Raw genomic sequence first — 17667 nt, forward strand, 5'->3', positions numbered from 1 at the left:
CATCTATATGTTTATTTGTAAAAGTATGCAACACTCCATTAATGAAATATACCCTCTACATTTCTGAAAACGAAATGCCTTAAGTAGCTTACCCTGGTACAACTGTATTAACTTGTATTTAGTCATATGAAATGTTTTCATCTTTCAAAAGCGAGAGGCTCAATGTGTGAATCAGAAAGAAGCTGAGGTTTGCACTGATATTGTCAGATCAACACTGACAGTGAACAGGGTTGGGGGAGAAAGTAGGGTTGGGTTCTTTGCTGTCTGAATGGTTGCAAAGAGGGTTTTCTTCTTGTTAGATGGTTGTGGGTTATGTTTCCATGTAGCATGATTTCCCATACCGTTGTACCTGTGATTTAGTTTGTTGTTTTATTCTGTGTTTCCATATTGTGTTTATGTTCATCAGTTCTTTTGAGGTGAACACATGAACAACCCTATTTGGTACTAACTAGCATCTTTTTTTCTGAGAATGTATTGATACATCTTTGCAGGAAATAATTAATTGAACATATGTCTTTTTTAAGTCTTACAGAGTGCATGACTAATGGTAGTTTTCTGTGCATCCCTGTGTTGAGGATGAGTTTGGGGCATCTGCCAGATGCCTGAAACAGTGGTTTTAATTGATCATGAGCATGAGTTTTTGCTGATCCCAAACAGAAGTTAATCATGACACTTTTATTGTATTATTTGAGAAAGGAGCAGAAGCAGGGAGAGTAAAGGGAGTACAAATGTGAAGGGCTCATGATTGAACCGGGATCCCCGCCGTGGGGGAACGTATATGGATTCAAAGGCGAGAGTGTTACCCACTCAACCAGACTCCGGGACCACGTGACACTTTTCGTAACTTGGCCATTTCTAGCTTTACTTGTTCAGTGTGTATGAGGCCACAGTCTGCAGTGAATTAAGGCAGCCAACACTGTTAGGGTGTCACTGATATGAAGCCCATTGACAACTACATTTTCTCAAATTGAAATGACAAACACTGACTTATCAATCCCATTACATGAAGGGAAAGGTCACTACTGCCACCTTAGGCTATAGTCCCTCTGTATTGCTTCAGACAAATGGTTGGACTACACCTGGGTTGTGGTCATTAGGGCATACATCATAAAATGTTTTGCAACGGAAAATGAAAAATAGCTTTTCTTATAGGATAAGTCCAGGTATATCAGTCCGTCTTCTTCCATTGGGTACCTAATGAACAGGACCCTGTTTCTCAACCCTAAACCCCCAACCCCCCGGTCTCTGTCCTGTGCTTTCTTGTGGGGTCTTTCTTTTATTTCATCTCTGTTGGAACTTCACATTCCTCTACTTTATAACCCATTTTTCTTCTCTCCCTTTCTGCAAAACTCCCCCCCTAACCCCCTCCTCTATCCCCTCCTGTGTGACGTTCTCTCCCCACGCGTTCTCTTCTGACTCCCTCCCACCCACCATTCCGCCTTTTCTCCTCCCTCCCTCTATCTTGCTATCGATAGGAAGAGGACTCTTCCTCTCTGGGTTCAGCAGACCCCCATGGTCTCCCCGGAGGGGGGGGAGGGACGGCCACTGCCAGGCCCGGGGTCTCCTTTTCGGGCGTCTCCTGTGCCAGCGCCCCTTGGAACGGAGCCCTCCCTCCCGTCCCACCTCCCCGCCTACACGTCAGCCACAACGGGGAGCTCCGTGGCAACCGAGCCTACCCCTCGACTACTACCATGGCTACGCCAGCCAGGAGCACGGCATCTTGGACCTCGGCAACAGCAACATCAGATCCAAGCTTAACCGGCAGGAGAGCAGTCTAATAACGAAATGTGATTACTAAAACGAGTCAAGTTGAGAGAAGAGTTTTCACACCCAGAACATCCTCTTGGCTATGTTCCTCCTTTTGGCCTTTTTTCTAAATAATCATTAATTTACTTGATAGGGAAAGATTCAGTGACAACATTGACACATCGATTTGGCAGATGCATTGCACCGTCTTGCTTTAGCTTGCGCTAATTTCCAGCATCAGTCACTAGATGGGCTTTGAAATAATATGAATTGGTTCTCAATTAAGAAACCTTGTTGAATAAAGGTATAATAATAAAGTGACATATTCGTTTTAAAGACTAAAGGAGCCATACTCCGATGTTTAACAGGTGATCCAATAATGGCGGTTATGTCGTTTTTAATCAAATGGGCTTATATCAGTTCTTAAGGTTTACTAATTTACTAATTGTAAATCATAGTTAATGACATGTGGATTGGAAAAGCTTATTTGTACCTCTTTATTTGCCTCTTTTTTTGTAATGAAACTAGGGCTTCCATGCTCTCTCTGTGTGTGTGTGTGTGTGTGGTTGCTAAATGTTCAACTCTGTATTTTGAAATGTATTTTGACCAACAAATTGTGGCCTATAATAACTCAAAGATTCTTATTATTATTTCATCCATTCCCCTTTCACCATTTTCATCTTTCCCTCCCTTCCTGCAGCCAATCCAACCGTTTTACGGAGGACACCCTGGAACCTGACTGGCACATCAAATGTGGGCGGAGCTGAAATGGGTCCAGGCTTAATCCTATTGGCTGAAACATAGAAGCGGTCTGCAGTACACGGCTACTCCAGATCTTGATTCCCCCTCAACAAGCTGAGCTTTTGGAAAATTCAAAGGGGGGAGGGTTCTTTACATGCTAACACACCTTCTCCACTCCCTCATGCATTTTCTCTTTCTCTTTCTCTCTGCAATACCACTCTAAGTCTTGACCCTGGTGACAATCAGTTCAGTATGAGCGGTGCTGTTTACAGTGTCTACGTGTTGCAGTGACCCATTCACGAGTGATGAAACATTGCAATATCGAACCTGTTGTTTCAATTTTAATAGGTATGACATAGCACAATACTGAGAAAGAGAAAGAGAGACTTTGGGGGATCCAAAGACCCCCCACCTCAAATATTCACTTCACTTAATTAATTCCCCTGTGACACACCTGCTACACTGAACGCGTAACCCAGCAGGTATAATTTTTGATAACAGAGCTAGTGCCTGCGTGCCTGTCGTGGAAACATGCTGCTTACGCCCAGGTTTTATTGAAAACAATGGGAGCATCTCATACCTGGTAAAAGTAATGCGTCCAGTGTAGCAGGCCTGTTATCCTGTCAACCACCATGGCTCCAATGTTTTATATGTTCTTAGTATTAAACTGATACCCTCTCATTCCAGATGGTGAATGAAATTAAAGCATAATGCACAATACTGACCCTGTTCTCAGACTATATACAGTATCAGTCAAAAGTTTGGACACACCTACGCATTCCAGGGTTTTTCTTTATTTGTACTATTTTCTACATTGTAGAATAATAGTGAAGACATCACATCTATGAAATAACACATATGGAATCATGTAGTAAACATAAAAGTGTCAAACAAATCAAAATATATTTTATATTTGAGATTCTTCAAAGTAGCCAGCCTTTGCCTTGGTGATAGCTTTGCACACTCTTGGCGCTCTCTTAACCAGCTTCATGAAGAATGCTTTTCCAACGGTCTTGATGGAGTTCCCACATATGTTGAGCACTTGTTGGCTGCTTTTCCTTCACTCTGCGGTCCAACTCATCCCAAACCATCTCAATTGGGTTGAGGTCGGGTGATTGTGGAAGCCAGGTCATCTGATGCAGCACTAAATCATTCTCCTTCTTGGTCAAATAGCCCTTACACAGCCTGGAGGTGTGTTGCGTCATTGTCCTCTTGAAAAACAAATGATAGTCCCACTTAAGTGCAAACCAGATGGGATGGCGTATTGCTGCAGAATGCTGTGGTAGCCATGCTGGTTAAGTGTGCCTTGAATTCTAAATAAATCACTGACAGTGTCACCAGCAAAGCACCATCATACCACCTCCTTCATGCTTCACGGTGGGAACCACACGTGCGGTGATCATCCGTTCACCTACTCTGCGTCTCACAAAGACACGGCGGTTGGAACCAGAAATCTCTAATTTGGACTTATTAGACCAAAGCACAGATTTCCACTGGTCTAATGTCCATTGCTCGTGTTTCTTGGCCCAAGCAAGACTCTTATCCTAATTAGTAGTGGTTTCTATGCAGCAATTACACCATGAAGGCCTGATTCACGTAGTCTCCTCTGAACAGTTGATGTTGAGATGTGTCTGTTACTTGAACTCAGTGAAGCATTTATTTGGGCTGAAATTTCTGAGGCTGGTAATTCTAATGAACTTATCCTCTGTAGCAGTGGTGATTCTAGGTCTTAATTTCCTGTGGCGGTCCTCATGAGAGCCAGTTTCATCATAGCGCTTGATGGTTTTTGAGACTACACTTGAAGAAACGTTCAAAGTTCTTGAAATGTCCCGCATTGACTTTATGTCTTAAAGTAATGATGGACTGTCGTTTCTCTTTGCTTATTTGAGCTGTTCTTGCCATAATATGGACTTGGTCTTTTACCAAATAGGTCTATCTTCTGTATACCACCTCTACCTTGTCACAACACGACTGGTTGGCTCAAACGCATTAAGAAGGAAAGAAATTCCACAAATTAACTTTTAACAAGGCACACCTGTTAATTGAAATGCATTCCAGGTGACTACCTCATGAAGCTGGTTAAGAGAATGCCAAGAGTGTGCAAAGCTGTCATCAAGGCAAAGGCTGACTACTTTAAAGAATCTCAAATATAAAATATATTTTGATTTGTTTAACACTTTTTTGTTTACTACATGATTCCATGTGTTATTTCATAGTTTTGATGTCTTCACTATTATTCTGTAATGTAGAAAATAGTAAAAATAAAGAAAAACCCTTGAATGAGTAGGTGTCTAAACTTTTGACTGGTACTGTATATCTCTGTAATGCCATGAACATATTTCTCTACAGCCTAATTGTTTCCTCCTTTTTCCTTATTCTATTCTTCTCTATCTCTACACGAGAGGAAATAGTAAATATGCACAGCCCTATGTTTCACAACAGAAGGACAACAGGTCTCGATTTCTATTTAATCTGGATACAATTACAACCTATGGAGCTGGGACATGTGGACATTGTTTTACTTTTCCTACGTAAGTGTTTTAATGATATGAATTACTCACCTGGACATGTGTGGTGTTTGTTTCTTTGAAATTATATCCCAGTTAGATTTCTTTACATTGTGTACAATTCCTCTGGACCACTTTGCTTTTGTACGTATGGGTCCTCCTCTTCGAGATGGAAAGAGGAGGTTTTTACCTGCTTTGCCTCCATCAAAGTCTGGGACACACTGCCCTCTTGTGGCCATAGTATCAATCTGCACTAGGTAGGGGAGGAAGGATGTTTCCTCAAATGGTGCTCAGCTTCAGAGCTGATGTCTGGCTGGGGATCAGGAATGATACAATTGTCATGAGTGACCTGTCCCAGTTGAATTGACTCCACTCTCTCACCTTGGACTCGTGCAGATGCCTGGACTCTAACCTTCAGGTCGTACTCACCTCCCCTTGTCATCACAGAGGGGTGTGGCAGAACAATCGTCAGATGGTATTACTTAATGTCTCAATTATTGAATGGGTGTATCTGTTCTTTGTGTATATATATATATACACACACTACCGTTCAAAAGTTTGGGGTCACTCAGAAATGTCCTTGTTTTTTAAAGAAAAGCACATTTTTGCCCATTAAAATAACATCAAATTGATCAGAAATACAGTGTAGAGATTGAAGAGTGACGAAGGCGACTGGGATGCTGGCCTTCTAGGTAGAGTTCCTCTGTCCAGTGTCTGTGTTCTTTTGCCCATCTTAATATTTTATTTTTATTGGCCAGTCTGAGTTATGGCTTTTTCTTTGCAACTCTGCCTAGAAGGACAGCATCCCGGTGTTGCCTCTTCACTGTTGACATTGAGACTGGTGTTTTGCAGGTACTATTTAATGAAGCTGCCAGTTGAGGACTTGTGAGATGTCTGTTTCTCAAACTAGACACTCTAATGTACTTGTCCTCTTGCTCAGTTGTGCACCGGGGCCTCCCACTCTTTCTATTCTGGTTAGAGCCAGTGTGCGCTGTTCTGTGAAGGGAGTAGTACACGGCGTTGCACGAGATCTTCAGTTTCTTGGCAATTTCTCACATAAAATAGCCTTAATTTCTCAGAACAAGAATAGACTGACTAGTTTCAGAAGAAAGTTCTTTGTTTCTGGCCATTTTGAGCCTGTAATCGAACCCACAAATGCTGATGTTCCAGATACTCAACTAGTCTAAAGAAGGCCAATTTTATTGCTTCTTTAATCAGACCAACAGTTTTCAGTTGTGCTAAGATAATTGCAAAAGGGTTTTCTGATGATCAATTAGCCTTTTAAATGATTAACTTGGATTGTTAACACAACGTGCCAATGGAACACAGGAGTGATTGTTGCTGATAATGGGCCTCTGTACGCCCATGTAGATATTCCATTAAAAATCAGCAGTTTCCAGCTACAATAGTCATTTACAACATGAACAATGTCTACACTGTATTTCTGATCAATTTGATGTTATTTTAATGGACAAAAAAATGTGTTTTTCTTTCAAAAACAAGGACATTTCTAAGTGCCCCCAAACTTTTTAACGGTAAAGTATATACTGAGTTGAATGTGTATATACAAGAAAAGGGTTCTGTGTGTGTGTGTGTGTGTGTGTGTGTGTGTGTGTGTGTGTGTGTGTGTGTGTGTGTGTGTGTGTGTGTGTGTGTGTGTGTGTGTGTGTGTGTGTGTGTGTGTGTGTGTGTGTGTGTGTGTGTGTGTGTGTGTGTGTGAAGAATTGTTCCTGAAGACAGAAAAGGGATAAAAATACACCTCAGAACAGCAAATGACGAGAGGGGTACACAAGCATGGGTACACACAGGAGCAGATCCCATGTCCGTGTCTTCTCATTTGTGCTGTGTATTGTCCTCTCTTGGTTCCCCCCACTTGAGGAAAAACAAATCTACGTTTTTTCTTCCCCCATGCATGTATACACCACCCTGTTCTGCGCAAAAAAATAACAATTTCAAACCTCACACACGAAAGAACACCCTTTCACACAGACACACATGCCGAAACTAACTAAATTAATCCCACAGAGATTTCTGTAAATGTTTTATCTTTCCCTTCTAGTCAAACTGTATGGCACTTTGAAATACTTTTATGTGTTGGTAATTTCTGTATATAAATTGGGGCAGTAGATATTACAGAATCTTGCTTGAAACGGTTTTTTTCTCCATTTTTCTTTTCTCATGCTGTAGTTATATTAAGGTGAATATTTACATTCAGAATTTTGTTGGTTTTATGAGTAGACCTTATGGTAAGTTGATTTTGTAGTACATTTTTGAGATAGTTAGGGATTTAGGTAGAATGCATTTAAGATTATGCTTTTCATAGATACAGGTGCAATATATTGAGATGTGGTACTGTGCCTCTGTTCGGATATCAGATTTTTTTTTTAAACAACGCCACAACCCCTTTGGGGTCATTTCTCTTTTCACCTACAAAATCCTCAGATCAACATCTCACGTCTATAACCAAGTGGCCAACATACAAGTGAATAGCATGGAAATGTTTGCTGTAGTCACGAGGAAGGAATGCCATATATTGATTTAGCCAATATAGAAATGTTTTCAAGTTTCAAATGTAAATCATTCCCAGCTGCTGTGCTACAACATCTCATGTGTAAGACTCCTAGACACGAGTAGATTGTCACACCAATCAACTGAACCCTTAACCTATCATATTGAAACTACCTATCTATTAATTACAATGAGTGACATATGATATAATGCCTTTTCTCTTAGCCATTCCTGTAATCGATTCCTGTGTTTTGCCTTCCCTTTGATGCTATCCTTATGATGGAGACTTTCCCCTTTTTACTTCCCTTAAAGTTAGCCATGCCCCTTGACAAGCCATAACCCCTCGACACCCCCTCCTATTGTCAAACTTTTAATGGACATTAGGGAACGTCACAGGCATTTGTATACAGACATTAATATGTGTGCATACTGTAGATCAGGGGTGTTAAACTCATTCCATGGAGGGCCTAGTGTCTGATGGTTTTGGGTTTTTCCTTTCAATTAAGACCTAGGTAACCAGGTGAGGGGAGTTCCTTACTAATCATTGACCTTAATTCATTAATCAAGTACAAGGGAGGAGCGAAAACCCTGCAGACACTCGACGCTCCGTGGAATGAGTTTGACACGTGCTGTAGATCAATGAAAAACATATTTATCAACATTTTATGAAGATATGATTGTTAATAGTCCCATGATAGTAATGATTATTGTAATTATTATGATGATTCTTGTAATTATTATTACTATTACAATGATTTTATTGATATTTACTTAATTATTCAACAACAGTTGATTTTATGTGAATAAGGGTGAAGTTTATATTTCTGGAGATTTAAATAAGCGAACAAATTAATAAATAGATATATCCATATCCTCCCACATGCTTTGTGTGTTCTGTCAATTACAGTGCAGTATCTAACCTTACTACAGAGTGTTGTGGTTCTGTTTAATGGAAGCCCACCCTCCCCAAAGGGACTACTTTAGATGGGACGAATTGATCAAAGTTAACAATGGGGAATACTATGTTCGCTGAAGAAGGATTAGGGGGGTCCACAGGCATGCTCATATTAACATTTAGAACAGTGGGTATAACCAAAGCATGGATTGCAGTTTCTCCCTGTCCGTAGACTGCTTTCAAGGTAAGGAAACACCATAAAAATTAAATAGAGGACTAGATGGATATTTAAGCAACAAGGCCTGAGGGGGTGTGGTATATGGCCAATATACCACGGCTAAGAGCTGTTCTCAGGCACGAAGCAACGCGCCTGGACACAGGCCTTTGCCGTGGTATATTGGCCACATACCACAAACCCCAGAGGTGCCTTATTGCTATTATAAACTGGTTACCAACGTAATTAGAGCAGTAAAATACATGTTTTGTCATGGTATATGGTCTGATATACCACAGCTGTCAGCCAGTCAGCATTCAGGGCTCGCATCACCCAGTTTATAAACCCGTTTTAGCATGGACATTGCCACAAAGGGATTCCACCATTTTAACTTACTCAACTGGGTGGGGATTCCTATTGATCAGCCAATTATCAGAGCATTGTCTTCAAATTGGGTTGCCTATGGTTTCTAAAGGGCTTTAAGCTATATTACCGCCATCTGGTGGCCACAAAATATGAATGATAAAATTTGGTTCAGGACTCCAGCACTGAAGGTGGCCGTAAATCACCAATATTAGCTTATATGGTTTTTTCAAACACAAAATAAGAAAATTACTTTCAAATGGAGATAGCCTCAAAGGCGCTGCCCCTGCTGTCAGAGATGCCATAGTGGCACAAATACAAAGATGAGTCCTCTATCTATCTCTATGCGAAACACACATATACATATGTAGCGTGGTTCGTTCTGCGTTGTGTATTTTTATTTAGGACACTGCCACAACTGGAATTCTGTTGGTAGAATCATTTTTATTCGACCTGCACACGAAGAGACAACACACAATATGTTAGCCCTCGGTGCAGTCACAGCTCTCGGGCACCTTGCTAGCTGAAGGTCCGGCAAAAGAGAACGATAAAAGGGTACGTAAGTACGGATAACCCGCGATGGACCAAACCAAAATATACAAACTTTTACAATTAGGTGTATTTACAATATAGATATCACAAAATGTTTGTACACTGAAAAATAACATTAACTATCCTGCTGTAATTAAATAAAGAAAACACATTGAATTATTATTATTGTTATTAACTTATTAACATCCCCTCTTGACCTGGCCTACTTGAACTGTCCTTGTGCGCAATTTACTGCATAATCTAGGGGAACAACATCACTCTACTACATTCACCCCCACTGTTTTACACTAGATTATAGGCACAAAACAAAACACATTACCTCGAAGGTAACAAAGCAAAGAAAAAAAAAAATCACACCCACAGAGCGACGGAGTAACCCAATGTAGTCCCTTAAGTCTAGACCCACAAATGGTCGATCAGCTGGAAAGCTATCCCGCGTAGGATTAGGAAAAATAAGAGGTATCTAATCCCGTATTCAACCGTATACAAAAAATGCCAAATACATTTTATGCTGATGAACTACACACAAAGTTACATGAATTGTCAAAAATATTAGACCAACCCACAAATCACTCTAAGACCCAGTTAGATTACCATATACACCCAAAAAAATGAAAAGGTAGGCAATATCCTACCGTCACTGAGAAACCAAGAACGGTTTCATTTCCTGTGTAGACATAGTTTGGATTAACCTATTCACTGGCTTAATAAATCTACCTAGTCTAGTCCGAACACCCTCACCCAAAAACCTAGCAGGAATGTCACGGACAGCACTAACCGTGCTCAGAGGTCTAACCTCAGGTTGGAGAATACTACAACTCGGCCTATCCGGAGCCAGCACACTTTCAGTTACAGACTCAACACTAGTAGTGTCAGACGACTGATCAGAATCCTGGTAGATTGCCACAGACCACACTGACAAAGCATCTTCAACCAAGTTAACAACATCTGTTACAGCACCATCCCCACTGAATGGAGTTTCGCCATCAGAACTCTTGTAGGCTTTGGGGATCTCTCTCTGGTCCACTTCTACTGAGCACACCTCACTCAAGGGGACGTCATATGGCCGTTCCACTTCACTTCCATCAACTGGGACTACACCATCCTCTTGGAATATCCTCCCAGAAGACTCAGGAAGGCTTGCTACCCAGTGGACAGTCCTTGCGTCACTCCCATCCATTTTGCTGGACGCTGCAGACATCTCAGAGAACACGTCACCACTCGATAGATATCCGTGACTCTCAGGTTCCTCCCAAGAAGGCAAAGGCAGAAAGTTGACTGGCATAATCAGGTTCCTATGCACCGTCTTGATGCGTCCAGTGGTAGGGTGCTGTATACGATATGTGTTCAATGAGCTGTTCTTCGCAACAACTATGTACACCGCACTGTCCCAGCGATCAGCCAGTTTCTTCTTGCCCCTCTCTCCCTTGTTAGCAAGTAGAACTCTGTCTCCCTTCTCTACCGAATGACCCTTCGACCGTCTGTTGTAGACCTCGGCTTGTCTCTTTTGTTGCTTACTTGCATGCTGCTGAGCCAATGTCATGGCTTCTCTCAGATCCTCACCCAAAGTCTGGACATACTTATCCACATCGACCGTGTCCCCATCCAACAGCACACTTTCAAACATAACATCTACTGGCAGCCTAGGGGTGCGTCCAAACATCAAGAAGAAGGGCGGAAACCCAGTAGTCTCGTGAACAGTGCAGTTATAGGAGAATGTCAATGTGTTCAACATCTGAGGCCATTTAGCCTTGGACCTAGCTGGCAGAGCTCTAATCATCCCACCCAGCGTGCGATTTAGACGTTCTGCTTGACCGTTCCCCATGGGATGATAAGGTGTGGTGTGGGACTTTCCAACACCAGATAACTGAAGTAATTCTGCAATAAGTGAACTTTCAAAGTTAGCACCCCTGTCAGAATGGATACAATCAGCGAACCCATAAACGCAGAAGAAATTATTCCAGAGAACACGAGCCACAGTCTTAGCAGACTGGTTTGGACACGGATACGCACATGCCAGCTTAGTAAAGTGATCAGTCACTACTAACACATCAATAGACTTGTTGTTTGAATCTTCTGCAGTCCAGAAATCAATACACACAAGTTCCAAAGGTGCCGTTGTCACAATGGAGACAAGTGGAGCTCTTGCTTCAGGCTCAGGTGCTTTACTCAACACGCATCTCTTACAGTGGGCCACGTATTCCTTGACATCCTTTTCCATAGAGTCCCAGTAAAACCGCTGTCTCGTAAGCCACAATGTGCGCTGCTGACCCTGATGACCAGCATCATCATGAACTCCCTTCAACACAAGGCCTCTCAAAGACACAGGTACAACATACTGGAATATTTTCTTCTTACTCACTGGGTGTTTTGAGACACGGTACAGAATCCCTAACCGCGTGGTGAGTTTTCCCCACTGTCTTAGAGTATAAACTGTTTCATTAGCTTCAAGGACTCGCTCTCTCCTAGATGGGCGCCGGCCTCTATCTACAAAGAACATGACTCTGCTGATGACAGGATCCAGTGACTGGTTATCATACAGCTCCTCGTGTGTAAAGACAGGTAAAGGGCTCTGACCCATGGACATCAACTTCTCAAGGTGCAAAACTGTGGAGCGAACAAATGGCTCTCTGCTCAAGGCATCAGCAACGACATTCTTGGGACCTGGTATGTACTGGATATCAAAGTCAAAGGGTGCCAGCTTTGCGACCCATCTCTGCTCGCATGCATCAAGTCTCGGCTTTGTAAGAATATATTTGAGTGGATTGTTGTCGGTCCACACAGTAAACTTATGCCCTCGCAGCCAATGGCTGAATTTATCATGAATGGCCCATTTCATGGCTAGAAATTCCAGCCGGTGAGCAGGATACTTGGATTGTGCATGATTAAGAGATTTACTAGCAAAAGCTATTGGCCTGGCCATTGCCGTTCCATCTTGCACTTGGGATAGTACCGCTCCCAAACCACTAGTAGATGCATCCACAGAAAGTAAAAATGGCTGAGAAAAATCTGGATGAGCAAGCAGTGCCTGGTCAACTAGTGCTGATTTCAAAGCTTCAAAAGCGAGTTGACATTCGGCAGTCCAGTCTGCAGCAGTGAGCCTGCGAGAGGGACCAGGCCTCCTCCTACCCTTGCCTCTCCTAGGCTTCTTCTGACCTGTAGTTAGCTGAAACAACGGCCTAGCAACCATGGAACAATTCTCAATGTAGTGTTGATAGTATACCACCATACCAAGAAAATAACGGATTTTGCTAGGAGACGGAGTGACACCATCAGCTTCCATCATCTCGCTCTCAGTCACGTTCAAAATAGTTTGAACTTTAGCAGGGTCAGTGGCTACACCCTCCTGAGAAATGATGTGACCCAAAAACTTAACAGACCTCCTCAAAAACTTGCACTCAGACGGAGACAGTTTAAGATTGTGCTCCTGCAACCGCTGAAAAACCATCTCAAGTCTCTGCAGACTCTCTTCCTCAGTCTTAGCAAAAACCATCAGATCATCCAAATAACAAAGGAGACTTAGAAAGTTTTGGTCACCAAAGATGGTCAGCATCATTCTCATAAACGTAGCCGGGCTGTTGCATAGCCCTGAGGCAACCGATTGTACTCGTACAGACCTAAAGGAGAGGAAAAGGCAGTGTATTTCTTATCCTCTTCATGCAGTGGCATGTTATAATACCCTGACGTCAAGTCCATTGTGCTGAAGAAGGCATTACCTCCCAGCGCGGCCAGTACATCAGCCTGATGAGGCAGGGGATGAGCGTCCTTTACAGTGCGTGCATTTAACCACCTAAAGTCAGTACATAGGCGCAAGTCCCCATTCTTTTTCCATACCAGCACCAAGGGTGAGGCATACTCACTGCTGGATTTTCTGACGATTTCCTTTTCCTCCATATCATCCAGTGTTTCCCTGAGTTTTTGGTAATGAGCTGGAGAAAGCCTACGATAAGGTAATCGAAATGGGCGGTCATCAGTCAGCCGTATGCGATGGCAGAACCCCTTTGCCTCACCACAATCTAGGCTATGTCTAGAGAACACTGTGTCATACTTCCCAATTAAATTGACAAGTTTATCCTTCCAGAACTGTGAAACTGGACACTCCTCAACAGACAGGCCTTGAAGTCCAAGATTGCTCAGTGTACTGTTGCCATGAACTACACTGCCACCAACTGAACTCTTAGCTGTCAGACTGCCGTGTGAGCTGTCACATTGAACTTTAGCCACGTTCTGGTAAGCTGCTTGCTGCTTGACATCATCAAAATCCTCTAATGCAATGCAAGGATACACATCCGCCACTTTAGCATTTCGTCTCAGTGTAACTGGTGATGTTGTTGGATTCACTATCTTCACAAGTAGCCATCCATCCCCCCACAGAGGCGTAACTACTCTCCCCACTAGTATGTGTCGATTCACACACCGAGACGTGCTGGGCTCGACAACAACAGTACTGCCCACAGAGAGTTTTGTCTTTGGGGGTAGGCGGCCCCACACCAGATGCTCACTCATGGGTTGGAGCGTTACTGCTCTCTTCAACTTAATGGTGCCTACTTTATCTGGGATGGAGTCTCCTCTCCATCTCTCCAGATTTGACAGGAGACGCAGGAAGTGGCTGTCATCGCACTGGCTAGAGGAACCTGGTGTACCCACCACCCGCCAGTAGCTGTCATTTGATTTGAACTGTCTAATCAAAGACTTCAACACATTAGTGCCCACAATGAGTTCATCAACCTGCCCATCTACAATAAGCACTGGGACTACATAGCTGAAGCCATAAAGCTGAATTTTTAAATCACACATGCCCACTGGGCTAGTTTGCTTCCCACCACAACCCACCAGGATGATATCTGAAGGAGCTAGAAAGTTCCCCTCTACCACTCCTGCCTCCCTCAACCGAGGTACAATATCTGCGCGCAGAGTAGTAGCCATGGACCCACTATCTAACATCCCCTTCAGCTCAACTTTATCCTGTACTAGCACAGAGGTGTAAAACAAACTGTCATTCTGAGTAATTCTCATTGTGTTCTGAAAAATGACTGTGTTGTTCTTGGGTACTGACTCACAAAAGTAAGAATAAACAGATTCGATATCATCATCAGTGGAGGAAAAACAAGACTGCCCCACATTGCCCTCCTCAGAATGGAGGCATTCTAGTTTTCCTGAGACCTGCCAGTCTGTCCACATCCAGGGCTCTGTCGCTGCCCAGCCTCACTACAGTCAAAGCTCATGTGGCCCGGAGAGAAGCACTTGAAGCACAGCTGGTGCATCTGACAGTGAGCTTTGGTCCAGTGATTAGTGCTTCCACAGACGGCGCACTCACGCTGACGTTTGTGGAACTGTTTACGGGGCCCTCTGTTCACAGACTGAGTATTGCTGACCAGAGCCTTCTCTAACAAAGTCAAAACCTTCTCTAATGTCTCACCCTCAGATATAGATGGTGCCTGGTCTGGTTCACGGCCACATTGAGAAAAGGATGACACCTTAGGTCTGTTCACAGGACCCACTCCCTCCTGGGGGGAGTCAAAGACGGCAGCCACCTGCTGTGAAAGTTGTGTTCTACATGCTTTACGTTCCCTTAACAGTTCATCCAACTGATTCTGTACCTCACTGGCTGTCCAGTCACGAAGGGGTTTGCTCTTGAACACTTGGGCCAACTCTTTATCAGGACAGTTGCGTACAAACATGACTGCCAACTCTGAGCACTCATTGGGTAGGGTCCTGCCCTCACTCACAAGGTACTGTTTGGCTGCCTCTGCAGCTTTGTTAAGCCTAATCCAGAAATCTATTGGACCCTCATTAGCATATGGTTTGATTGAATAGAAATCAGCTAATGGCATACCTGAGCAGACAGTATCCCCAAAGTGTTGCTTGAGAACACTGAACACCGCCTTAACATCTGTGACAACAGGGTTGTTACGCATCCAGACTTTGGTCACATCCCGTGCCCTCCCCATGAGCCTAGACATCACCTCCCCAACATTCTCAGACCCAGTGTAACCCCTCTTCTCTAAGTAGACTCCCATTAACTCCTCCCACTCCAGGACAGAGTACTTATCTGAGCCATCACCCCTAAAGAAAGGTGGAGGACTAACATCGGACTTCACAACCAGATTCAGCTTGGACGCATCAATAAAGGTTGACCCACACTGCTCAGGCAGGGGAAACTGCTGGGGTTGGTGAGGGGGACAGGCAGAAGCAAGACTTGAAACCCCAGACTGCAGTAAACTCGCTCTGATAGACTCACCTATCTCTGAACCAATCTGCTTAATAATGTCACTAAGCTGACTCGGAGGCGTCCCATTATCACTGAGGACTGTGGATGACAGTACATCAAAAGACAGAGGTGGGATACCCTGGTCAGGTGGAACAAACAGCCTACCCCTCCCAGCGCTTGCAAACTCAGGACTAGCAAACGCTCTACTCCCAGGAGCTGACTGTACAAGTGGTGTAAATGCAAGGACACCCCTCCCTCTACCCACACTAAAATCCCCAGCATAACTAAATTTGTGGACTTGAGAGTCTTCCATGGCTCAACAGAGCACTAAAATACAATGTAATTTACTGCATTCAAATACAAAAAAAAATGCAATAAACAAATTCATCAAAAACATACAAATAAGCACGAATACCTGTATCTAATGAGTATGCTACACTCACATTCACTGTTCACAGTATATATTAGCTTACAACAAACCATCAACAAATGCGCATGCGCAGGTCGTGCGCCTCAGCCACATGCACAGCTCCCGGGGGTCGGCTTGAGCTGACCAGTCGGCAGGTCACGGCACCAGTTTGTAGCGTGGTTCGTTCTGCGTTGTGTATTTTTATTTAGGACACTGCCACAACTGGAATTCTGTTGGTAGAATCATTTTTATTCGACCTGCACACGAAGAGACAACACACAATATGTTAGCCCTCGGTGCAGTCACAGCTCTCGGGCACCTTGCTAGCTGAAGGTCCGGCAAAAGAGAACGATAAAAGGGTACGTAAGTACGGATAACCCGCGATGGACCAAACCAAAATATACAAACTTTTACAATTAGGTGTATTTACAATATAGATATCAAAAAATGTTTATACACTGAAAAATAACATTAACTATGCTGCTGTAATTAAATAAAGAAAACACATTGAATTATTATTATTGTTATTAACTTATTAACATCCCCTCTTGACCTGGCCTACTTGAACTGTCCTTGTGCGCAACTTAGTGCATAATCTAGGGGAACAACATCACTCTACTACACATATATAATTAGTATAAACTATCCCTTTAAAATAGGTCTGGAAGAGAATCCTGGGTAGCTCTCCAGGAGGGTTCATCGCCCCGATCAATGTTTCCCAAATGCTGGGTGTTTGAAAATGTGCATTTTGTGCCTACAAAAATTTATATTGGGAAGAAGTGAAATAATAAATGTATGGGGAATAATTATTGCTTACACAATCACACTAAAATTGTTCCACTGACTTACATCAACTATTGTGAAATACCAAATACATTAAACAGATCAAATCTCCTGAAGACAAAATGGCATAGCCTAAATCTGCCCCTACAGCCTACGCAAATGAAGTGTCTATTTATTGTCTCCAGAGCCAGTTCTAGCTTGGTGGGCTATGTCAGAGTGAACAATTGGAAATGTGAGTTGGTACATATTGGAGGCAAAAAAATGCTGACCGGAGCCTGCATTTGGGCCTATTTTAATGATCATTTATTGAGAGATGTAAAATACATCACAAAAACGTTTTGAAGTCTAATTCCCTGTAATTCTGCATAGTATAACATGACTCATGACATCTTTTGGGTAGGCTATTTCATCATAATATATATAGGGTAAATACATTTGGGAAACAATTTTACCAAATATATAAAATTGCTCATTACAGTATAAGATCCATCATCAATTTACAGAAAGTTTTCAAATGTAAATCATTCCCAGCTGCTGTGCTACAACATCTCATGTGTAAGACTCCTAGACACGAGTAGATTGTCACACCAATCAAATACTGTAGCTCAGTTGACGGCGACAGTCACACATTGTGTTAGATTTGAGTCCTTGACTTTAGAGGGTCGTTGCTCAGCCATTGAATGTCATAGAATTTAACCAAAGATATCTCCATGTACAGTGCCTTCGGAAAGTATTCAG

General features: G+C 42.8%; 2 protein-coding genes across 4 annotated transcripts in view; one reads left to right on the forward strand and one right to left on the reverse strand.

Moving 5' to 3' along the window:
* Positions 1 to 3301, forward strand: part of LOC106570191 (ras/Rap GTPase-activating protein SynGAP) — a 67021-nt gene extending 63720 nt beyond the window's left edge. For 2 of the 3 annotated variants that reach the window (XM_014142239.3, XM_082961199.1), the window contains 2 exons: positions 1476 to 1787; positions 2447 to 3301. In XM_014142239.3, coding sequence (XP_013997714.2) covers positions 1476 to 1778 — 303 coding nt within the window. In that variant the 3' untranslated portion in view covers positions 1779 to 1787; positions 2447 to 3301. The remainder of the gene's footprint in view (positions 1 to 1475; positions 1788 to 2446) is intronic. The other variant, XM_014142241.3, reaches the window with a different exon arrangement.
* A 6845-nt stretch (positions 3302 to 10146) lies between these two features.
* LOC145860423 (uncharacterized) lies at positions 10147 to 16050 on the reverse strand. The gene is given in 4 exon segments (XM_082961414.1): positions 10147 to 13117; positions 13120 to 14496; positions 14736 to 15836; positions 15999 to 16050. Coding segments are annotated over 4 exon segments (5484 nt in total). The 3' UTR covers positions 10147 to 10163.
* Positions 16051 to 17667: the final 1617 nt, after the last annotated feature.

Source organism: Salmo salar, chromosome 14, assembly GCF_965601325.2.
Source record: "Salmo salar chromosome 14, fSalSal1, whole genome shotgun sequence".
Taxonomy (NCBI): Eukaryota; Metazoa; Chordata; class Actinopteri; order Salmoniformes; family Salmonidae; genus Salmo; species Salmo salar.